General features: G+C 40.6%; 1 protein-coding gene across 1 annotated transcript; it reads right to left on the bottom strand.

Annotated features, from left to right (window-relative positions):
- Positions 1-1,958: 1,958 nt before the first annotated feature.
- Positions 1,959-12,595, bottom strand: SYT15 (synaptotagmin 15). The gene is made up of 8 exons (XM_054382704.1): positions 12,451-12,595; positions 9,564-9,768; positions 8,407-8,549; positions 7,576-7,871; positions 6,598-6,768; positions 5,948-6,068; positions 3,330-3,509; positions 1,959-2,095 (listed from the first exon to the last, which is right to left on the bottom strand). Exons 1-8 carry the CDS (start codon positions 12,593-12,595, stop codon positions 1,959-1,961), a joined length of 1,398 nt encoding a protein of 465 aa, XP_054238679.1.
- Positions 12,596-22,720: the final 10,125 nt, after the last annotated feature.

The raw sequence follows: 22,720 nt of genomic DNA, 5'->3' as shown, positions 1-22,720 counted from the left end.
CAAAATTTATACAGTTTTGCTTCCTAGATTCAATATGTGCCTGTTAGATTGGTTTTCAGTGGTTTTGTAGGAGTAAAATTTGAAAACAGGTCTTTGGGTGTGGGGGTACTGGCATTGCTCATTTAACAGCGATGTAAGGAGGGTTGAACATTTTTGTGAAATTCCATTAAATGTAACAAGTCTGGGCTCGTCTTATATCCCATGGTGTAGTTAGCCAGACCGATGGTACCATACAATCATAGAAGGCTTATGTTGGAAGGACCCTTAGAGATCATCTATTTCAACCTCCCTGCCGTGGGCAGGGACACCTCTCAACTAGACTTGTATGTGCAAGGCCTCATCCAACCTGGCCTTGAACACCCCCTGGGAGGAGGCATTCACAGCATCCCTGGGCAGCCTATTCCAGAGTCTCACCACCCTCATACTGAACCTCTTCCTAAGATCCAGTCTAAACCTACTCTCCCTCAGCTTCAAACCATTGCCCCTTGGCCTGTCTCTAGACACCCTTATGAAAAGTTCCTCTCCAGCCTTCCTGACGTATCCTTTCAGCTATTGGAAGGCAGCTCTAAGGTCCCTCCGGAGTTTTCTCTAGACCACACAGCCTCGGCTTCCTCAGCCTGTTCTCATAGCAGAGGTGTTCTAGCCCTTGGAATCATCTTTGTGGCCCTTCTCAGGGCTCACTCATGTGAGTAAATTCTGTTATCTTACAATTCCTCTCACATATATTCTCATGTGTAATTCCTTTAGGTGATAATATCAAAACAGGAAGTGTGCTTATTGCCCCAGAGAAATATCTTTTTTTTTTCATATATTGAATTAATTAATATTGTATCCTGTTTGAAAGAAGTTGGCTTTATTTTAGCTGTTGAGATTATGGTCCTCTTGGAACAGAACTTTACAAAATGTTTTTCTGCAATAGTCTGTGTTTCTGGTTTATGACTGTAGAGTGTGAAAGGTACAGAGTTCAGGTCCCCAGTGAACAATTAACAAGGGAAGAATGTCCTATTTATTTTGATTAAAAATAATTGGTCTGAATTATTTTACAGAACAGCAATTTACTTACAAAAAGTCTACCAGTAAAACAGACATATGTCCTGGAGGCTTAAGCTAATTGGATTTTCAATGTAAGAATGGTCAGGCCAGGTCAAACCCAAGGTTCTTGTAATCAATGCTCTGTCTCCAGCAGAAATGCACTTAAGTAGAAATATATAAGGACAGAACTAGTCCTGTATATTACTTTCTCAGAGTGCTCCAGCACTCCTGCAAGCCTCCATCATTTGTGACTTCAGGGCTTCTTTTATATTTCTCTGTTAGGTGTTGTATGTTGGGGTCAGCTGAAAACATCTGAGTTATGGCAAGATATATGCTGTGCTGAGGGAGGTGAACAGGTGCTTCTGGGGTTTATCAATAAGTACTCAGTGTTTTCCACCACTCGTATTTAAAAGAGGTTTTAAATATCAGGCTGCTATTTTAAGTAAATTGTTAGTTCACTAGAGATTAAATATCTTTTGAGCTTTGTTTTGGCATGCTTACTGGGCTTCCATCCCTGTCCCTGGTGTTATAATGCAGTGGACAGTTAAGCCTGGTATGATCACTGACAATTCTTAGGTTGTTTTGGGTTGTTTCCATATGATAATCGTTTGTGCCTAGAACTCATGACCAAGCATTGGAATTTAGTAGTCAAAATAACTAATATTGGGAGTTCATGTTTGTATTCCTGTTTTGTTTACTCTGCTGTGTACTAATTAAACTGGAAATATATTTTGAAGAGAGGATAGATGGAGTTCCAGCCTACCAGGGACCAAGTCTTTCTATTTACATTTGGGCAAGGAAAGAATTTGTGTTCTGGTCTATTTAGGTGTGTAAAGTAATCAAAGACTTTATGCCCTGTGTCATTACATTATGAAAGATAGTGAGAGCTTTTGCATTTTAAGGTGTTTGGTTTTTTCATCTGTTGTTTACATGCTGTGGCAGAGAGCATGCCATCGTTTAATCAGCTCCTTGGGCTTACTGATCATTTCATTCCAGTGTTCTAGTTCTTTGCCGCGGGTGTACATGAAAGGCCCAACTACTACACGTCCTAGAAGAAGTGTTTCTAGGTTAAAAAAAAGAAAGCAGTTAGTGATTAACACCTGTGAATGCTTTGAAATCCTCACCTAAATTAGGATGCTAACTTCTATTTCCTGAAGTAATGTATGTTCTGAAAGTTATTTTTAAGTCGATATTTTCACCAAGGAATTGACTCTGGATTTCAGGTTCTCTAGTTTGTATGTACTACAATTCAGTGTTAGAAGGTACTACAGTAAGTGGGTATTCAATCAATTCAGGCCTCCCTTCTAAACTAGAATCAGCTTAAGGCACACAGATATGTAGCTGCCCTAGCCCCTCTGCATCAAGTGTACTGTGAAAGTGTGCTCTAGTTTTGGGCATCAGCAACCTCAGTAGGGCACATAAAATGCTCTAGCTAGGCAAAGAATAGATAGTTATTGAGATATCTGGGAGCCACAATATGTGGGTTGCCAGTGACTGCCCTCTGCCGATGAGCAGGTTATTTGTTCCTGGTCTTTTCAGCTGTTGATGGGAAAACTAGTTCAATCTTGGTTTTAGATGAACTTGAGAATGTTTGTAAAGTGTTTGGCTGCAAGTGAAAATGGTGAAAGACTTGAGTACTGATCGTAGTTCTTGTCAATCCTAAAATCCAAAGCACCTGCCCCAGATCTCACCTAAAGGAAAATTTTAGGAGCATATGAGTCCAATAAGATCATATTTGTACTGTAAGGAAGATGTTTTTCTTGTAAGCAGTGGAAATACTGAATTCTGATTTGCTTCTCTCTGATTTTTTTTGACATTCAGTAAGAGGTGACTTCACACTTCACCTTTTCTGCCAGAGAATAGCAATGTTTGTAATGTCTCTTCTTTCTCACTGCTTGAACTGCTGTAATATTTCTATTGCTTTTTCAGATTTAGTTAGGAACAGTGAATGGCTTCAACATTTCAGAGGTTGGGATTGTACACATAAGTTTACAAAATGTAATTGCATAAGCTTGTTTTCTTGGAGCACCTGAATCAAACAAAAATATAGCACCATGTGCCCACAGTACCTAGTTCACAGTTACTTTATTTGTATCTTCTATTAAATTTATCTTTAGCCTCTGAAAGAGACATACACTTACTGAAAAGAAGCTGTTACACTTTTAAAACAAGCAGTCTGTGAAATACCTCAGACTTTTTATGTTTTGTGATTATTGCAGAGAAGAAATTTGTTACTCCCAGGTTTAAGTATCTGCAATATATGAGAGATTTATAACATCTTAATTTATATAGCTTACTTTCTCCCTTGGAACTCTGGAGTACAGATAAACTCAGGCTTGCTGTATCCAGTTCTGTCTGCTCTGCCTTAAAACTGAAGGTTTCGTTATAAACTGGGTTAGGAGATCCTAGAACAGCTGCTGTCTTCTTACTTTTGATGAATTTATTATGGTTCATCAGTGAGACTTTGACATACACACCTTGCAGAAAAAGAAATTCAAGAAGAAAATGTATCAGAGGTTGTTGGGAGAAACCTTATTGAATTTCTTGCTTTCAGGAGTTAATAGTAAGTGTAAAACTAGATCATGAACAATTAATGAAATGCACATGGCAGCATGGCAATGTTTAACATTAAGCAGGGGCTACCCGAAATGCTTAGGATGCAGTTTTGCAGTGCACTTTCCAATTTAAGAGCTGTTAAAAGGAGCAATCTTTCTGCTCCATTTCTTACCCTGCATCCTTGATCCTATTCTTGTACCTTTTTTTCATCTGATGTGGACTTTTCTGAAGGCTGAGTTTGAGTCAGTGGTTTCATGTATTTGATCACAGTTGTTCAATCCAACACGAGGGAGGAGCTGTGTAGTAGAGCCTGTGCTTACATTACAGGGGAACAGATTCTCCTAATCAAAGAAGAATCCTTTAACAAAAGATTTTACTAATGACTTCTAGCCCAGTGGTAAGGGATTCATAGAAAATTTTAGTAAAAGATCCATGATCTTTGCTCTTCTGAAAAGTTAGCAAAATTGTGTGTGGTTGTAGGAAGAGCAACAAAAAGTATTTTATGCTTCCTGAAGGAGACCTTGTGGTTTTATTCAGTAAATCTTTGTCAAGGAGATCCAAAGCAGCCTGACATTTTCCATTCTTTCCCTACCCTTCTAACAAGTGTAGTGATAAGCATGTGAAAACTTCAGCTTAACCAATGGCTAAAGGTTTATTCTTTTCCAGTGAAGCAGTATTGGATTCCATGCTGCTGCTATGTTTACTACTCCCTACTACTCAGTTCATTAAAGTTTGTCTACGTAGGAAAAAAATGAAGTAACAGCACTGATGGACTCCTCATATGCCCTTGTTATTTCCACAGATCTAGTAGGCTTTCATTACTGTTTCAGAGGATGCAAGATTAGCAGAACAAACTTTTTTATGGCAGAACTACTTGCATGACGTCTGATTTTTCATTACTTTTTTTATTACTTCTTAATACATTTAATTCAGTAATATGAGTTTAAAATTAAATATCTCCTTGCTGTCCTATACTGCATATTAGTGTTTCACTACTTACTCCCTATTCATACATAAGTTTTTATTCTTGTTTCTTCAGGATTTACCAGAGAATCTGTGGACTCTAAATCATACTTGAAGGGTATTATCAAAGTAAATAACACTTAATTTATTTAACTTTCCTTTTTTCTCTTAGTGATATATTCTGAAGAATTGCCCTGTGGCAGCAGTTCCTTTCAGACTGTGCCCATGAGTCTTATGATGGTAATCTGAGGTACACCAGCACATGGCAGATTAATGTTAGATTTGCAGAAAGAATCAGAGTTCTGTCACTCTGTGCTACAGAGCTTCACAACAGCCTGCAGGCAAGGACGTGATTTATTAAGACATGTGTTCTCCGTCTCTTTCATCTGAGATGATGCAATATTAGAACATTTGCTCTTAGTTCATAATGCCACTTTGTTCATCTGCCATGAACTGGTCATGTTTTTTCTGGCCATCCTTATCTGAGTTATATTCTAAATTGATACATTCTGTAACATTTTAAAAAAGTGGTGGTTAGAAACTTCTGTATTCTTATGTAACTGTGTTTTTCTTCATTTGAGTTTTACACTGACAGAGCAAATTCATCTCTAATGTTATTTAGATTTGCTTATTTTAGAAGACATAATTTCTAAAGAACATCCTGGTAACAGCATGAAAACTTCAAAACCTTTCACAGTTGATATCTTCATATAGAGAACTAAAACTGGGTCTATTTTACATTTATGTTGTTTAGTTTCAAAGCCCTTCCAAAAAAAAAAAAATCACTACAACTTCAAACACAAGTTTGGTTCTTCTGTCTTTGCTTTGAATGTTTAGATTTTAAACAGCATTTTGAGGTAATCTCTACATTCAGTGACTGAAGCCAAGGACACATAAGCATGAGGTACCAGAAAACCACCACTACATTAAGGGAGAAAAATTGTGACTCCATACCACAGTCCTTGAAACAACAGCCAGGCTGTCCTAGAATGTGAGGGTTTTTTCCCAGTTCAGTTCTGCTCAGGACGGCAGTTGTCCTGCATCTGTTACCTCTGGGCTCTGTTAATGTCAATATGCCCTGAAATTCTACCTTCTCTGGATTAGAGTGGAGCAAAGGGATGTTATTTACTATATTAAAGCAGGAGAAAAAAATCCCTGCTGATGACATGAGACAAACCATTTATTATGAAACAAAATCAAAACATAGCAGAACTGAGCTATTGAAATTGAATTACCCCAGTAAAAAGGTATGGCTTGTTTCCACTCCAATCACATGATTATTTGCTCTTTTCAGAGCTGCTCAGCACAAAGCATGAGTGGACAGATGAGGGAGGAGCAAATGGAAACAGGAATTCTGGAGCTGATAGCAGAGAGGAAGGCACACAATCACACTTACTGACAGCATGGCTCTCCTCCTGGAGCTTTAATCCCCTTGCCCTTAGAACCACTACAGTGAGTCGACCCAGGTAGTCATTGTAGCTGAGGGAGAACTGGATATCACCATATTCTGAAGGAGGCTTTGAGAACAGAAGAATACTTGTCAAATATATCTGAAAGTCTTTCTTTACACAGACAAATGGGGGGGGGGGAAGGGCGGGGGGAGAAAGGTTCTTCATACTAGTGGTTTCTAGCAATACTGAAGCATGTGAGTGAATTGTAATGGTTTTATTTGTGCTGTTGTGACATTTTATAGAGGAAATTAATTAATCAGCCTTCCTGAACCTTTAAGTTACTATCTCAGCCAGGTGATGCTTATTTCCTTGCCTCTTATGCTTTTTTCTACTTACTAATTCAAAACAAATGCAAATAAAAGGTTCTTTCTTATGCAATTATTACTTAAGTCATGCAACTTTTTCTGAGCCAGAGCGTAATCCCTATACAACAGCTGTGGGTTGGTAAGATGGGTTGATAATGATTTCAAATGTTTATCAAATGCTTTAGCATTTGATCTATTTGATACAACATACTTCTGTTCCAGCTCTTCCCCTCCAATACTTGTAAGATGATAGAAATTTCACAATGCCATGCAGCCTGGTATCCCCATACCTCTAAGTTTTCTTTTTCTAGATCTCTCCATATGACCAGTTTGTTGTCATCAGTTAACGTTTCATTTTTCAGTGGGAAGATAACTTGGCCTAAGAGGTGGTGTTTTTTCTGTTTATCAACATGATAAACCAAAAACTTCAGAGTCCTTTGAAACAACATTTTACTGGAAACCTGTACAGGAAAAGGAAGAATATATTAATATTATAAAACATCTCACACTTTTCTACTCTAGCATGATTTCAAAGGAAGAATTTTTGAATGTGTATTAAAGGTAGGTGGAGATTTCCTTTGATTGTTTAAAGACCATTTTCTTAATTTTGTTAAAGTATTAAAATCCAAGCTAAACTGAATGAGGCCATTTGAAAAATGTGAAGGTAGCTGGGTGTTTTTCAACTGACACAGTTGTACGTATATGGTATATTCACTTCCACATGCAAATGTTTAGAAATCTGTAAACATCCATTTTTCAGGTTTGTGAAATACAAACTCCTTTGGTTTTAAAGCTTTTTTTCATGTGACTCCTGCTGAAGAAAGCCTCTTCACATAGGGATCCAAGCTCCTAGCTTTACAGCACTACACAAATAGCACATCAGACTTCTCATGTGGTCTAGTTTCTAGATTGCTTCCACAGAAAAGAAATGAAAAGCTGTGAAAGCATTCCTTCATTATTGGTTACTTTGGACTTCTAGAGCTGTTAGACAGAGCTTCTTAGCTGTAGTTCAAACTGGAGTTTTCATCATTCCCAGGGAAACTTATGGAATCTTTGATTTCAGTGCAGACCACAAGTAAGATGAGTTCTGGAGCCACAAATTTCAGTAGCCCAGAATCTCCCATAGTACTGGTAATAAATCTTTCTCCAGTGGAAGCAACTAGTAAGTGGTAGAAATTTGTAGAAAATTAATTTTCACAAAGCATGTGCTGGAGTTTGAGAAGTCAATATTCACAGACAGAAATCTGTTTCATCAAAAGGAAAAGTACCTGAAAAACAAAGTTTTCATCAAACTGTGGGTTAAGGGTTTTGTGTTTCGTTTTAGACTGCAAGTAGCTTCTTTCATCAGGCAGCAGGTAGATTTTCACAAATGGACTACAGGAATCAGCGGGAGGCTGCAGCTTCCTGACTTTGATCAAGGAGACAAGGAGCCTTTCTGACTCTTGTTCATATTCTATGGAGAACCAGAGGCGGCCAATGTTGCCTTCAGGAAAATCTGTCTCACTCCTGTCTTCAGGAAACTTGTACAACTCTGGGTTAATGGTCCCCACAACGTAAGATCCAGCTTCATGAAATTAAAAACAAGCACCATCAGATTAATTTCAAAACTGTAGCAGGCATTTTTATAACCACTCCTGTATTAGAAGAAATCACATTGATTTCTTTATTAACAATCCATTTTTGCATAGACTTGGTATTTTAATTACTTTTCCTTCAAATTTGGAGAAGTAGTTATATGTTGCACCACTCTGGTTTTCTTTCTCTTATTACTGTGACTGTACCTTGATAGTTGAGGTATTTGCTGTTGCAATCTGCAGCTGGTCACTCTGCTGTTTCTGGAGGCAACAATTACACTCTTCCTGAGTTACACTCATGTTATGGCTTTACCAAACCCAGGAGGAGAGATGGCTTTGTCTACTACATGTGCTGTATGGCTATGTTCTGACCTGGTTTCGGTATGTATAAATATATACATTCAGGCAGTGTTTAAGGCTTGGACTGTGTAATGCTATATCTAGTATGCCCCAAATAAACATGCTTCATAATATCTGTTACCCCATAAATAGTGCCCTTAGAGTCCCATTTGTGCAATGCCATACCCAAAGAATGAAATGATGACCGTGGCCCAGACTGCGGAATCATGTAAGGGTCACTTTCTTCCTGAACATGTTCTTCATTTGTCAGGTTAATCCAGTCCTGCCCATGCAGTGTTGGTGGAATAATGAATGGAACGCTTCTGGATCTGCTTGAAACAACCACAGCTACTGACTCTTCCGGTATAAATAGGGAAACCAAACTTGGTAACAGCAATACTTTTACTGTTCTTAGCTCCTAATTTTGTACTACAGAGCTGCATAGGTAAAACAGATAAATATCCATTGGTTTGCAATTTATTTCTGTAATACCAAAATGTCCAGTGAGGGACATAAGATTTTAATTCAGCAGATCCCTCACTTTCCCCCTTTCTTCTCCTTTAGAAATGATCTTGCAAAGAAAACCAATAATTAAATGCTGCTGCTTGGTTTAGAGCCTCAAAGGTAACAGATGAAGCTATTCATGAACCAATTACACTTGAATGTATTGTCTCTGAGCTGGGATTTTTCAGCCTAGAGAAGAGAAGCCTCCAGTGAGACTTTAAAGCTGCCTTCCAGTACCTGAAGGGATCCTACAGGAAGGATGAAGAGGGAATTTTCATGAGGGTATATAGCAATAGGACACGGGGAATGGTTTTAAGATGAGGGAGGGTATGTTTAGACTGGATCTTAGGAAGAAGTTCTTCAGTATGGAGGTTGTGAGACTCTGGAATAGGCTGCCCAGGGAGGCTGTGGATGCCTTCTCCTTGGGGATGTTCAAGACCAGGTTGGATGAACCCTTAAGCAGCCAAGTCTAGGTGAGAGATGTCCCTGCCCATGGCAAGGGAGGTTGTAGGAGATGATCTAAGGTCCCTTCCAACCTTTCTATGATTTTACATAAATCAGAAATCACGGAATATCTTTGGAAGAGACCTTCAAGGTCATCTAGTCCAACCTTCAACCCAGCACTGCAAGGTCAGTGCATATAATTCAATAATCATTGCATTTATAGCTAGAGTACTCTTTTCCTTAGGGAACAAAACAGATGATGTCTGACATTTCTGTGTAATTTAGTGTTCTCATTTATTTCTGTACATGGATATATTTGGATCACCCCTTCATTTGAGATTTGGCAAGTTGAAATTACCAATAGTGTATGCTTTAAAAACAACGAAAATATGTACCTTGTGCTTTTGGGTTGAATTTCAGAAGTTAACTGATCCTGGAAAATGCCATTTCCATTTCTTGGTTTGACGGGACTGGTGAGCTTTTGGTAAGAAAGGAGGTAGTAAAATTTCTTCCAGAGCAGGTATGTAGTTATTCCAATGAGAATAAATAAGAGAATTCCTCCTATTACACCTCCAGCAACAGCAACTGCTAGTTTTGTTCAAACAGAAGCACATAAAGCATCAGGAGAATCCACGTTATGTACATACCCATATTGTAGCAGAAGTGCTAGAACTTTCATAACAGAAGAAAATGAAAACATGGGAGCACCTAGTACAAAAGGTACTATTATTTTAGTTTGGTTTTCCCGACAATTCATCTATGTTGAATTGAGACTAGATGCTGGCATAAGGAACAAAGCAAAGTTCTGGGTTGTTTTCTTTCTAAAGATACATGTGTTTCCTGATGTGTAAAATCAAACTTAAATATTCATTAAACACTCTTTCCTGAATCTTGATTACTTTAGATAAAACTAAATCTTGTATAATTTGGGTGTTGTTTTTAATAAAACTTAATTAGCGACTGTAATATGAATATGAGGAATTCTGATATGAGAATGTCCCAGTAGACTGAGAGTAATCCATTGATAATGGCAAGCACAAGAAAACAATAAACTGAGCCCCAGTATGCTAGAGTGAAAATCTGCAGGGACCACTACGACACTGTACTTTATAGCCAACTTGTTTTGGCCTGCCATTAAATTAGTACTGGTGCATCGAGCTGTGACTAGATCTGAACTGAGAATTGACCCTGACAGAATATCCTCTGTCTGAAAATGAGCCTCAACTGCAGAATTGTCTTCCCACTTGGCAGCTCAGGATCAGCTGAGTACTTGTGTACTGCCAGTTCTGAGAGTCTACCCTGAAACAGGAGCAGCAAAGTGACCTGGTGTCCTCTCACCAACTTGAATGGACTTTTTTTCTCTCTTCTCTGCTTTTAGTTAGAGATAACTGTAATTGTGCTTTATACTTTTCTCCTTTTTATCTATCAGTGCTTGCTTAAATACCTTGCAATTAGCCATCTCTATACAATGGTACCTGTAATAATACAGACAATACAAGCACGAAGTATTTGTTCAACACTAGTAATAGTGATAGCTTCATTTATGGATTAGAGCTATAAGGAGTATAGGAAGTGAATTGCAAATACACATACTACTGATCTTTCTTACTGTAGCCATGCTGCAGTAAGTGATAGGACATGTCCTTCAGCTACAGAACACTTATGTAAATACCTTGTGCTATAAAATTAACCTGGCCATAATGCCTCAAAGGTCTTTACCTGATCCTATCTCACTTTCATACATTAGGTACATTCATAAGAGCCAAATTATTTTTGCAGCTGCCTTCCAGGTGTGTTGCCTTAGCTCTCCACAAGAATTTTCTGACCGCTACCCTGTGAGCCTCATAATTACTCATGTCTCCCAAGCACCATGCAGCAACCACCCTGTTCATGGCTATACTACAGCAACAAGCACTTTACTGTCCTTTCCACTGGTAGGTGGGCAGACTAGATTTCAGCATTTAGCCAGTTTATTAGTACAAGACTTACTCTGAGGAATGGGAGTCAAGTACTTGTTTGGTATGGGTTGATGTTGATACAGAGACAAGTCTAGTTGTGCGAAACTGGTAACTTAGTTTTCTTTGATAGGAATGTGCAGTATGAGGAAATAGGTAACAAATGTAGTCCTGAGCATAGCAATTCAGTCTGTTTGTTCCTCTTAGTTTTACAGGACATACTCAAGTGTATCTTCACTTAGATTGACGTTTTACTACAGTTTAGCAGGCCAGATGCAGAAAAAAATGCTTTAGTTCAATGCTCATGAACATAATAGAAATTGTTTACTTCATACAGGTGTACTACCAACAGTGCAAATGTTTATATTGCAGGGGGGTTTATTGTCTGAGATGGGTATCTTAAAGGTTAACATTTCAAGCAAGCTCAATAGACCTCTGTATGTTTAACCTGTTCTGTCCAGTTCCAAATCTTTAATACTCTCAGCAGCCCTCCTATGTTTCCCATAAACAGTTTGTCCCCTGTAAAGCAGTAGCTCAGAAGCTGAGCATTGGGTTTGGAGTTAGGAAGTTTCCAATCTCTTTGCTTATGGGTTCAATGTACTGAATTTGTTCACTGCAAATGATATTAACTATTTATGACCAACCCACTGCCAGTGGCTCATATTCTCCTTTCTGATTTTTACACAGTGGTAGATGTGAAGTTTTACCCGTTTCAGTAACACTGCCTATGATTTCATGAGGGTAAGAAGAACTTGACTCACTTTTAGTCCATCTTATCTAATTAGATCAGCAACAGAGCCAGTAACATGGGGCACAGTGTAGCATTAGTCACAACCACTGAACTAAGTAGAATCCGTTGTGTCCAGGGATAAAATATGTATCTTTTTAAATAACTACCTGTCATCATGGTTAACTGATGTGATGTATTCTGCTGTGGTACAGAGTGATGGCAGCTGGAGACGGAAGAGACCTGTTGGACCGTTTCATCTCCAAATGGCTTGTGCTGGGGGACTGTCCACCATTAACAGGTACCAGGTTTATCCTAGCACAGAGAAATGTTGATGGTCATCATCTATCTCCTCCAGGATCAGATCCTTTGTTGCTTAGTGCCTGATGACATACTCTTAAGCTTTTCTTCAACTTTGCAGTAAGCCTGTTGGAGTTAGAACCAGCCCACTCTCTGTAGAAAAAGCTTTAATTCTTCTATAAATACTCAGAATTACTAAGTTTCACAGTATACGCATATGTTCAGTATAAACCCAGGTGTTAAAGGTGGGGGATACACCGCATTGACTGCCTGTCTCTCAATGCCCGGTTGTCCTCTGACCGCAAACAGACCAGCCGCAGACGGAGGTCGCAGGTGCCTGAATGAGCTGCAGGTTTGTGCAGCCGGCTGCCGTGCCCCTGGGCCGGCTCCGGTAGAGGGTGGGTTTGCTTCCCCTTGAGTTCAGAGCACTGGTCTGAGATGACATGTCACCCAGTCCTTCCCCAAGCGCTACTCACAGGAGCGGAGGGGTGCGGGTGCCCGGCTGGCCCCGCGGCCGGCAGGGCCGAGCCGGTCCGGGCTGCGCACCCCTGAGCCAGCTGCCTGTGCTCTGAGGACTGAAAAGCCAGGGGATGCGTGAGGATCCGAGCCCTCCCCAGTCGCCTTCCTTGTCCCGGCCGAATCGTCGCAGGCCGCCCCGCGTCCGCTATGGCACTTACCGGTCACGGGTCTTCGGGCTCCGGCAGTCACGGCCGCACTTTTATCTGCGCTCGCCCCGCTGGCTCGCTCGCTCCCTCCAGCTCCAGAGCTGCCGGCGCTGTGCCAGCCGCCGCTCACCGTAGGGCCGGCAGCTCTCCCCGACCCGCCTCCGGCCTCCCGAGTGGCCTTCGGGGGAGACCGAAACACGAGTTAAAACAGAGAAGGCTGTGGTTCCGAGCGAAAGGAGGAAAGGAACATGCTCGGAAGTTCCACCCTGGGCTCTTCGTGCGAAGCCAGGAGCGTGGGTGGGGAGGGACCACTATCGGTGGGTTTTCAGTAACAGTTCAGCTCTCCTGGCAGGGGGTGGAAATAGGCACAGGAGTAGCTGTTCTGCTAAATAAACCCCTCTGCCAGCCCTAAAAAGAAAACAAACCAGAAAACTGTGAGATATCAGCACCATGAAATAATTTTGAAAACTATGGTTCAGATGGGATGATAGTAAGGGCCTCCACCCTGTTGCACTGAAGCATGCTGTGAACACTGCAGAGATAAATCAGTCTGGGGTAGTAGGAGACAGGAGGGTAGCCGCCACGAAGTGCCTTAGGGGATCAGTGGAGTGCCCCTCTAAGAAAGTGACGTGGCTGGCAGACTGGCTGAAATGTCTCTATACCAATGCACAGATGATCTCAATCTCCACGTGTAAGAAACTAGGAAAGGAGGGCAAGGGACTACCACAGCTGAGCCATGACCTGCTGGTCAAACTGAAGAGCAAGATGGAGCTACACACGAAATAGGAGGGGCAGGCATCTTGGGAAGAGTATAGGGATGTTGCATGGCTGTGTAGGGATGAGGTCAGGAAGGCCAAGGCACAGCTGGAACTGAACTTGGCAAGGGATGTAAAGAAAAGCAAGAAAGGCTTCTACAGGTACATTAACCAGAAAAGGAAGGTTAAAGAAAACATCCCCCACCCTGATGAGCAACAGTGCGGGAAATTATATCAACAGACGAGGAGAAGGCTGAGATTCTTGTCTCAGTCTTCACTGGCAACCCCCTTCCTCCTAGCTCTCGTGTTGATGGCCCCAAAGTTGGAGACCAAGGTGACAAAGTCCTTCCCACTGTAAGTGAAGATAGGGTGCATGATCAGCTGAGGAATCTAAGGACATACAAGTCCACAGGACCTGATGAAATACATCCCAGAGTCTGGAAGGAACTAGCTGCTGTAGTTGCCAAGCTCCTCTCCATGATATTTGAAAAGTGGTGGCAGTCAGGTGAAGTCCCTGGGGACTGGAAGAAAGGAAACATTGCACCTATTTTTAAACAGGGTAGAAAGGAGGACCCTGGGAACTACAGACCTGTTAGCCTCACCTCTGGGGCTGGGAAGGTCATGGAGCAGATCCTCCTGGATGCCATGCTGAGGCACATGGAGGACAGGGAGGTGACTCAAGACCACTGGCATGGCTTTACTAGGGGCAGGTCCTGCCTGACTAAACTTGTGGCCTTCTATGATAGAGTGACTATGTCGGTAGATAAGGGACAAACCTGTGGATGGGATCTGCCTGGACTTCTGAAAGGCCTTTAACATGGTGCCCAACAACATCCTGCTTGCCACGTTGGAGAGATATGGATTTGATGGGTGGACTGTTCACTGGATAAGAAATTGGCTGGATGGTCGCATCCAGAGGGAGTTACTCAATGGCTTGAAGTCTAGATGGAGAGCAGTGACAAGTGAGGTCTGTACTGGGACCTCTGCTGTTTAATATTTTTATCGATGACATAGTGGGATCAAGTGCACCATCAGCAAGTTTGCAGATGACACCAAGCTGAGTGGTGGTGTTGATACAGCAGAGGGATGAGGTGTCATCCAGAGGGACCTGGACAAACTGGAGAGGTGGGCCCAGGTGAACCTCATGAGGTTCAATAAGAGCAGGTGCAAGGTTCTGCACCTGGGCTAGAACAACCCTCACTATCAATGCAGCCTGGGGGATGAAGTGTTAGAAAGCAGCCCTGAGGAAAAGGACTTGGGGGTGCTGATGGATGAGAAGCTGGACGTGAGCAGGCAGTGTGCACTTGCAGCCCAGAAGGCCAATCACATCATGGGATGCATCAAAAGACACGTTGCCAGCAGATCCAGAAAGGTGATTCTACCACTTTACTCTGGTGAGACCTCACCTGGAGTACTGTGGGCAGGTGTGGAGCTTGCAATATAGGAAGGACATGGACCTGATGGAGAGCATCCAGAGGGCCACAAAAATGGTCAGGGGGTTGGAGCACCTCTGCTACAAGGACAGGCTGAGGGAACTGGGGTTGTTCAGCCTGGAGAAAAGGAGGCTCCAGGGAGACCTAATAGCAGCCTTCCAGTACTTGAAGGGGGCCTGAAGGAAGGATGGGGAGAGACTTTTTACAAGGGTCTGCAGTGACAGGATGAGGGGCAATGGCTTTAAGCTGGAGAAGAGCAGATTTGGATTGGATATTAGGAGGAAGTTCTTCCCTATGAGGGTGGTGGAACACTGGAACAGGTTGCCCATGGAGGTGGTTGAGGCCTCTTCCCTGGAATATTCAAGGTAAGACTCAATGAGGCCCTGGGCAGTCTGGTGTAGTTGGGGATGTCCCTGCTGCCTGTGGGGAGGTCAGACTAGATGATCTTTGGAGGTCCCTTCTGGCCTGAACCACTCTATGATTCTGCTCAGAAAAATACTTTGGCATTAGTACCTTCAGTCTGAAAATTCCTGTGGTTGAGAAATTGGTGTGCACTTATTTCAAACTTAACAAAATGCATGAGCACAAGGGAACAGAAAGAAATCTCCTTAGGCAATTGCAGTTACAGATTTTCCTTTTTGTTGTTATAAATGTAATGACCTTTAATCTGTTGCATGCATAATGAAAATAACTGAACAGATCTAAATAAAATCACTCATGCATAGTGCAGAAACAAAAATATTCACCTTCACTTCTTGCCTGTTAATGCTTATTTTTTTCTCAGCTGGTATAACAAGAATCTATACTTTAAACAACTTTTTGCATTATCCATGCTTATTCTGTTCACAACTATTGCATGCATTTGCATAGTATATTTAATCTGAAGGAAATGTATAGCAATTAAACCTATAGGACTCTAATTAAATACTATCTGTGTCTGTGTAATATTATAGTTATTTTAGTTGCATTTTAAAAGTTCTGCTGTAGACATGATTTAGCTTTTTCCTATGAATTCTTGAGTCTTGCATTAAGTAGGCAGTTATTTGGATCATTTGTACTCAAAGAAGCTCCAAATATTTTAGTGTTGCACTTTCAATTTAGCTATTAATTACTGTGTGGCAAATTCTTTTGCTGTTTTCATTCCTACATTGAATTAGTAGTAATGCTAAGGTATAGAATTGTTTTTTCTTAAAAGTTTTGCGTTTCCTAGGATGACATTTATAAACAAGTTTGAGACAACTGAGAGCTTGTAGTTGGCTAACAACTGTCTACTATCTATTACCATGTTCTTGCTTGTGCTTCCTTTTCTGTGAGGAGCAGTAGAACTGCATTGAACATCTGACTGCTTTACAGAATGCTACCAAATGGTTAAAATTTTCTTCTCCAGATGCACTGTCTGCCATACAAGCTGTGCTGCTCCTGTAGAGGGATGTGAAGTGTCTAGGTCTGGGAAGCAGCAACCATCTGCTGATTCATCTCATTACAGTTAGCCAGTGAATGGGATAGGGTGAGCTTGATAGGATGGGGTGAGCTTGAAGGAGCAGACCTCATCCTCTCTCTCTACCTTCTCCAAGTGTGGAAACAATTAACAGTGAACTTGCTAAGCAGGGAGGTTTAATTTTGATGTTGTGCAAACTTCCTGTTTTCTAGTCTTCCTGTGCTGAGTTCTTGCACCAGTTGGAAATCAAAATAAATGGAGGATGTTATGATAAATGAGGAATGCAGTTTTACCCTCCTTTATCTCTGATTGTTAACCTCCTTCTTAACTCTAATTCTTTACGGGTTCCCTCTTTCATCCTCTGTGTTAGCACACTTTATGGAACTAAAATTAGTTAATGTAAACCAAACTTATCTCCTGCTTGCCGCATGTCTGAATGTGCCTCATTCCATCATGTGGTATAGGAGAGCCTGAGAGCAACAGACAAATGATGCTTCCCTGCATCAGCTGTGTGACAGATTATGGTCCTGGCTGCATCCAGCCAGCAGCTGCTATGATTGCCTTTATTGTTTAAAACCCCAGCTCTAAGTTAAAGTATGAGATAATGTTGGTCTGCCCATGTTCACATATAGTAACATCACTATTGTATGAGAGAGAATTTGGGAAATGTCCTATGAGATTGCCTGCCTGAGTTTGGGCAGTTTAAGAAGTCTGTTCATCTCCAGTATATAATGTTGCCTTTACCAAATATGTATTCTGCACATTCCAACCTTGACCAGGATTCATTCTCAGCCTCAGTTTCTCAGTTGCTGCTGTGAATTCAGTTGCTTTTCACACCTGCTCAATTTGAAAAATCGTTTTGTGTTCTCAGAGAAAGTTTATCTCTGGAACAGTTGAGAGTGAGGTGAGAGATTAAAGCTTTGTATGCCTAGATAGTTTACTATAAATACTTTAAATTTCTAGCATGTTTTTCTGTGACATAACTTGTACATTTTTTTACTGTGCATATCAGGTCTTGCTTCTTACAGCAAAACCTTGGCCTTTAAAAGCCCACATAAAAATTTGTAATGACAAAGTTATATTTGCTGTTCTTCAGGACAAGACAAGTTAAGTATACAGCATAAAGGATCCTTCATTCTCCTTGCTATTTAATGGTTTTTGTAGTATTAGCAACAAATTAAGGAGTCAGGTCCCCCAAATACTAGTACATGTTTAAGTGTGTTTTCCTTTGTGTTCTGTTTTTCTAATTTCTTGTGCCACATTCCTGCCATGTTTCTGTAAACATATACTCTCCTGAAGTTGCATAGCCCATCATCTGTGGATGTATCAAATATTGTAGTTTTTGCTGTGTATGTCTGACAACACTTTGCTTATAGGCTGTTTCCCTTTGTTGGTAGTTAATCATGTTTTGAATGCTGAAATGATTACACTATTTTTATGACTGCTGAGGTGGAGGCTTTCTTCTTCCTTTTGCAAAGCTTAAACTGATGCTGAAAAGGCAGGTGTTGTCACTGGAAGATATGTATAGAAACAGTAAGCCTGAAAGTCTGCTGTAATGTTGCTCATATACCCTCTGAAAAACAGGCTGAAAAGTTGGAAATCGATTATAATCTATGGAGGAACTGATTTCAAGTCAGAACACTCAAGCCAAAGAATATTCTGTCAGAAAACCTTTCTAAAAGGTGTTACTTTAAAGCAGTGTGGTCACATTGTGAGATACCAACAGATCACAACATGTGTGTATCATTTATATATGATGTTCTTATAATTTCCACTGGAGTGGGTGAAATTTAAATACATATTTTTAAAATAGGATATCTCTGTGAAGTAGTCAATCAGTATGTTTTATACCATTCTGTTTGCGATCAGCTATATGTAATTACTTAATGCTGTTTGTAGGAACACCCCATGACAGAGGATAGAGAAATAACTAAAGATGATGTAGGTGTAGCATCAGAGGCATCAGTAGGTCCTTGAAATGATAAGCAATTCTAGCATAATTCAGTTAACGGCTTCTTTCTAAGTTTCTACTGTAATTTATTTATAACCTTAAAGTTGTAAGAGGTCCCTTTCACAGATCTATGGAATGCTTTGGGTTGGAAAGGACCTTACAGAACAGGGACACCTTCCACTACACCAGGTTGCTCAAAGCCTCATCCAACCTGGCCCTGAACACCTCCAGGGAGGGGGCATCCACAACTTTCCTGGTCAACCTGTTCCAGTGTCTCACCACCCCTACTCTAAAGAATTTGTTTCTAGTATCAAGTCTAAATCTGCCATCCTTAAGCTTCGCTCCATTCCCTCTTGTCCTATTATTACAAGCCCTTGTAAAATGTCGCTTTCCAGATTTCTTGGAGGCCTGTTTCAATGAAAAGATTTGTTAAAAAATTTACTTTTTTAAAAATAAAAAAAAAAAATTAAAATTTGGTCCCATTTGGCAGCCCTAGAATGATCTTTAAATCCAGGCATTTAAAGTGAAATGTATTTAGGTTCTTTTGCCTTTGCATCCACTTCCTCAAGCTATGTAGCATGGCACCTAGAAAAGTGGGCTTGTTTTTTTCCTGTTACGTTGTGATTTTATTGAGGTTGGTGAATCAGCCAGGGACATAGTAGATTAAGGTCTGCAGGGGGCATTGATGGGCACCCTAACTACAACAGATAGATTACATTGAGAAGTATAATTGTGAATGGCAGAAATGAGTACTTAGAATTTCTGTAGTGCCATTCATTCCCAGGCTCCCAACTTCTGCATCAGCATTACTTCCTGGTAGTTAATCATCACAAAAGCTTTGTAAAATAATAGCTATTTTTAATCTTTATTTTATAGATTGTATAATAACTGGAGTCCCTCCAGATTCACACTTGTGTAGCTGAGATAAGAATTTCTCCCACAAACTACTGTTGGCCTTGGACTAACATCTAGTTCTTAGCTTCAGTAGGCTGTGGATAATTGACTGTTTCAGAAGATAAACCATGAAGGAAAGGTCTGTCTTGTCATAAAACACAATTTGATTAATTCTGGGAGTGATTTGTTAGTTTCCTTTCAAAAGAAAATACAGAAATGGGAGATCAAGTGCATCCAGAAGGGAACGAATCTGCCAGAATTGTTTTCTCATAGCTTTGCTGCTGACTTTGTAGGCTGAAACAGAGTTAGTGTGTTTAACCTAGAACAGCTCTTCCAGTAAAATTATGGATATGAAATGGGGGTAGAGACAGGGCCAACATGGGCAACAGGAAAAAAGAAAAATCTTCAAAAGCTGACATATTTTGGTGCCTTTAGAAGGGCTTAGGGAGAAAGACACCAAAAGAAGAAAAGTTGTGTGTGTTTGGGGGAGAAGATAGCATTAACCTGGTTAAGGGGGTTGGATTCCTACTTTTGTTTTCATCTCAGCCCTATAAAACTCCTGATACTGAAGCTAGCCTTATTCCTCGGGGAGAGGCAGGCAGAATGCTTTCTGGACCTGCACAAGCCTTCCACCTGAGTGCTTCTGTCCCATCAGCTTCCTGGCACAGAATTAGTCAGTGGAGCCTTGGGCACATGATGAACAGTTACAGCATGCTGTACAAGACAGACTTTTTTTCCATGCTTTGATACTTAGCTTTTGCTAGGTGTTTGAAGTCCCTGACAGACATGAGTACACAATTCATTTGCTTTCTCTTTAGAGACTTCCTACAAGTCTTCTCATCAGTGTTATAGTATATCTACTGATATGAAAGTACAGATAGGTACAGTCTGTATAGCAGTACTGCTACAGAAATCAGACTATTTATTTTTTTTCTCACTTTTTCCTTCTAATATGTTTTAACTGTTGGTGTTGCCTAATACGAACATTTACACAAGCTCCAGCACCCCTCCCACCCAAAGTTGGGCTTCGGTGCAAATCAACAGAGCAAACCAAAAAGTTCTCTTAGAATTGAGGGGGTTTGATTGTTGATTGGTTGGTTTGTTTGGTTTCTGTTGTTGTTGGTATGGTGGTGGTGTTTGGTTGAGGTTTTAGTTTTCTTTTTCTTTTCTGTATGAAACAGCATGCAGAAAATGTGGACTTCTATTCTTGTCCATTGACTTTTCCTGTGTTTTACAATGAGAATTTAAGCAATATCGAGTCTACTCTTACTGGAACATATTCTGGTAGTCGTGGTGGTTTTGGTTTGGTTTGTTTATTTCATTAAGAAAGTCATCAGCTGTTGCTGTTTCAAGGAAAAACAGTACAAAATGTTCCTTTACAATTGCTTCTGTTAATGAGCTCCAAGTTCAAAGTGCACAAGGCTTGTGGAGAATTTTGCAAAGAAAATTACTTGTGAAGCTCTGGCTTGCATGCATTTGAAGGTCTTTTGGGATAATGTCTTCCTTTTTCTTCTGGTTTTGTATACTACTTAGTCTTGGGAGTGGTAATCTAAACTGTAACTTTGACATGGCCTTGCAAGATTACTTATGTACACATAAAAATGAACTGTTCACACAGCTGTAGTGATGAACAACAAATATTGCCTTAAGGCAAGTGTAGTTGTTATTTTAGGTCATTTGTCCTCTCTCTCACTCCCTCTGGAACAGATAATGGATTTAGGCCAGACATAATGTAAATAGGGTATGAGCGGTATAAGATAAATGGGGAGGGATTGAGTACGTAGATAAATCTGTAGACAGGAGTGTGTCTTAAGATTTGGGTGAGGTGCAGGAGGGCACAAAATCATGTGTGATATAGAAATTATACCATATGTAATATCATCCTGACTGGTACAGCATTAAGGAATGCAAACTTTTAACTGAGAGCAAAATTTGATGGGTGTTTTTTGGGGGGGAGCATATGCAATGGGAATGAGATACCGAAAGCTAAAGACCTTTGCTTTAACTTATGTTTTTTTTCTGTGGGCACATGCACCTGTGTACAACAACAACAGATTTACAGATGTCATCACATACATTTTTGTGTTTGAAAAACAAAAGGTGCCCAATAGCCTGACTGAGACCATAGTGAGATCTTGAGGGACAAGGATGTAAGGAAAAAAAAAAAATCAAACACCACCAAAACCCAGAAATCCTCAGTGCAGTGAAAAAAATATTAACTTTTAGGATAATTAAGCCCTTTTTTCATCTCCCTGAGCGGTCTCCTTCTCTCGGCCAAGGGCTCCCTGCTCTGGCAGCCTCCTGCCCACCTTCACACAGGACAGAGTGGTGCCGGGACAGGCAATGCTTGGGTACAGCTTCGGGCTCTGCTGGAATTAACACATCAGTAGGATCACAGAGCCCACCAGGAAGCTGGTCCTGCATGGAAAGGGGCTGAAGAGAAGACATTATCCCCATTCTTATACTGCTTTTGCAACAAATAGCAGAGAATGCCTCATCCAGGTACAGAATATTTACCTAGTACTGATACTGTCTAATATGCATCAAAAAAAATACAGTGGCCTCTCCTAAATGCATCTAATGCAATGAGATTTGGCTCCAAACACATTTAATTCCAAGTGACATCAATAAGCTTTGGCCTGTGCATGAATCCTCTACACACAGGGTTAAAAATTAAATCAGGTATAGTGTAGATAACAAGTGTGACATGGACAACACAACAGCTACATGGACTACTAGATTTGCAGAAAACAAACCAAAAGAACCCCCCACAAGCAAGCAAACAACAACCAAAAGCAAGCAAACAAACAAAAACAAAGGGTGCAAAACCAAACACCATCAAGAATCACCAAACCCACAACCCCCTAAAACCAAAGGGTTCATCTTAGCTCAAATCCTTTCATGAGTCTAGGTTGGAGCCTAGCCAGGAAGGGCCAAAATCAACTGCCATGGGCACACTTCATGTAGTAATCACTAGAACCATGACTGCTGTAGCAAGGTTGCTGCACATGGTTCTGTTGTCAGCTCCTCACTTAAAACATAGGTGATAAATATTCTTGGAAATCCAAGAAATAAGGGGACAATAGTTAATCTTTCAAGCTAAGCAGAATCAGTGTCATTCCCACAGATATTGTTGTCTTGCTTTACTCAGGCTTTGTCTGAATGATAGAAAACAATATTTACTCCCCCTAGGAGCAAAGTAAATCATTTCTATCCCTTTCCCAGCCTGGATCTCAAATGGTACATTTTTGTGGTTGTAAATGCTAACCTGAAGGACATTTGCCTACCATTAGCCATCTTATTTAATTTTGGTTATATGTATGAAGTGCACTGTTTGCTAGGACTTTAATGGATGCCTTTTTCTTTTCCTCTACTATTTTTCCTTAAGGAGAATGAAAAAGATCTCTGAGAATCTACTTGTCATTTGGCAAACA

Source organism: Indicator indicator, chromosome 7 (genome assembly GCF_027791375.1).
Source record: "Indicator indicator isolate 239-I01 chromosome 7, UM_Iind_1.1, whole genome shotgun sequence".
In the NCBI taxonomy this organism is placed as follows: domain Eukaryota; kingdom Metazoa; phylum Chordata; class Aves; order Piciformes; family Indicatoridae; genus Indicator; species Indicator indicator.
The sequence above is the reverse complement of the archived record's forward strand: the minus strand, read 5'-3'. Positions and strand labels throughout refer to the sequence as shown.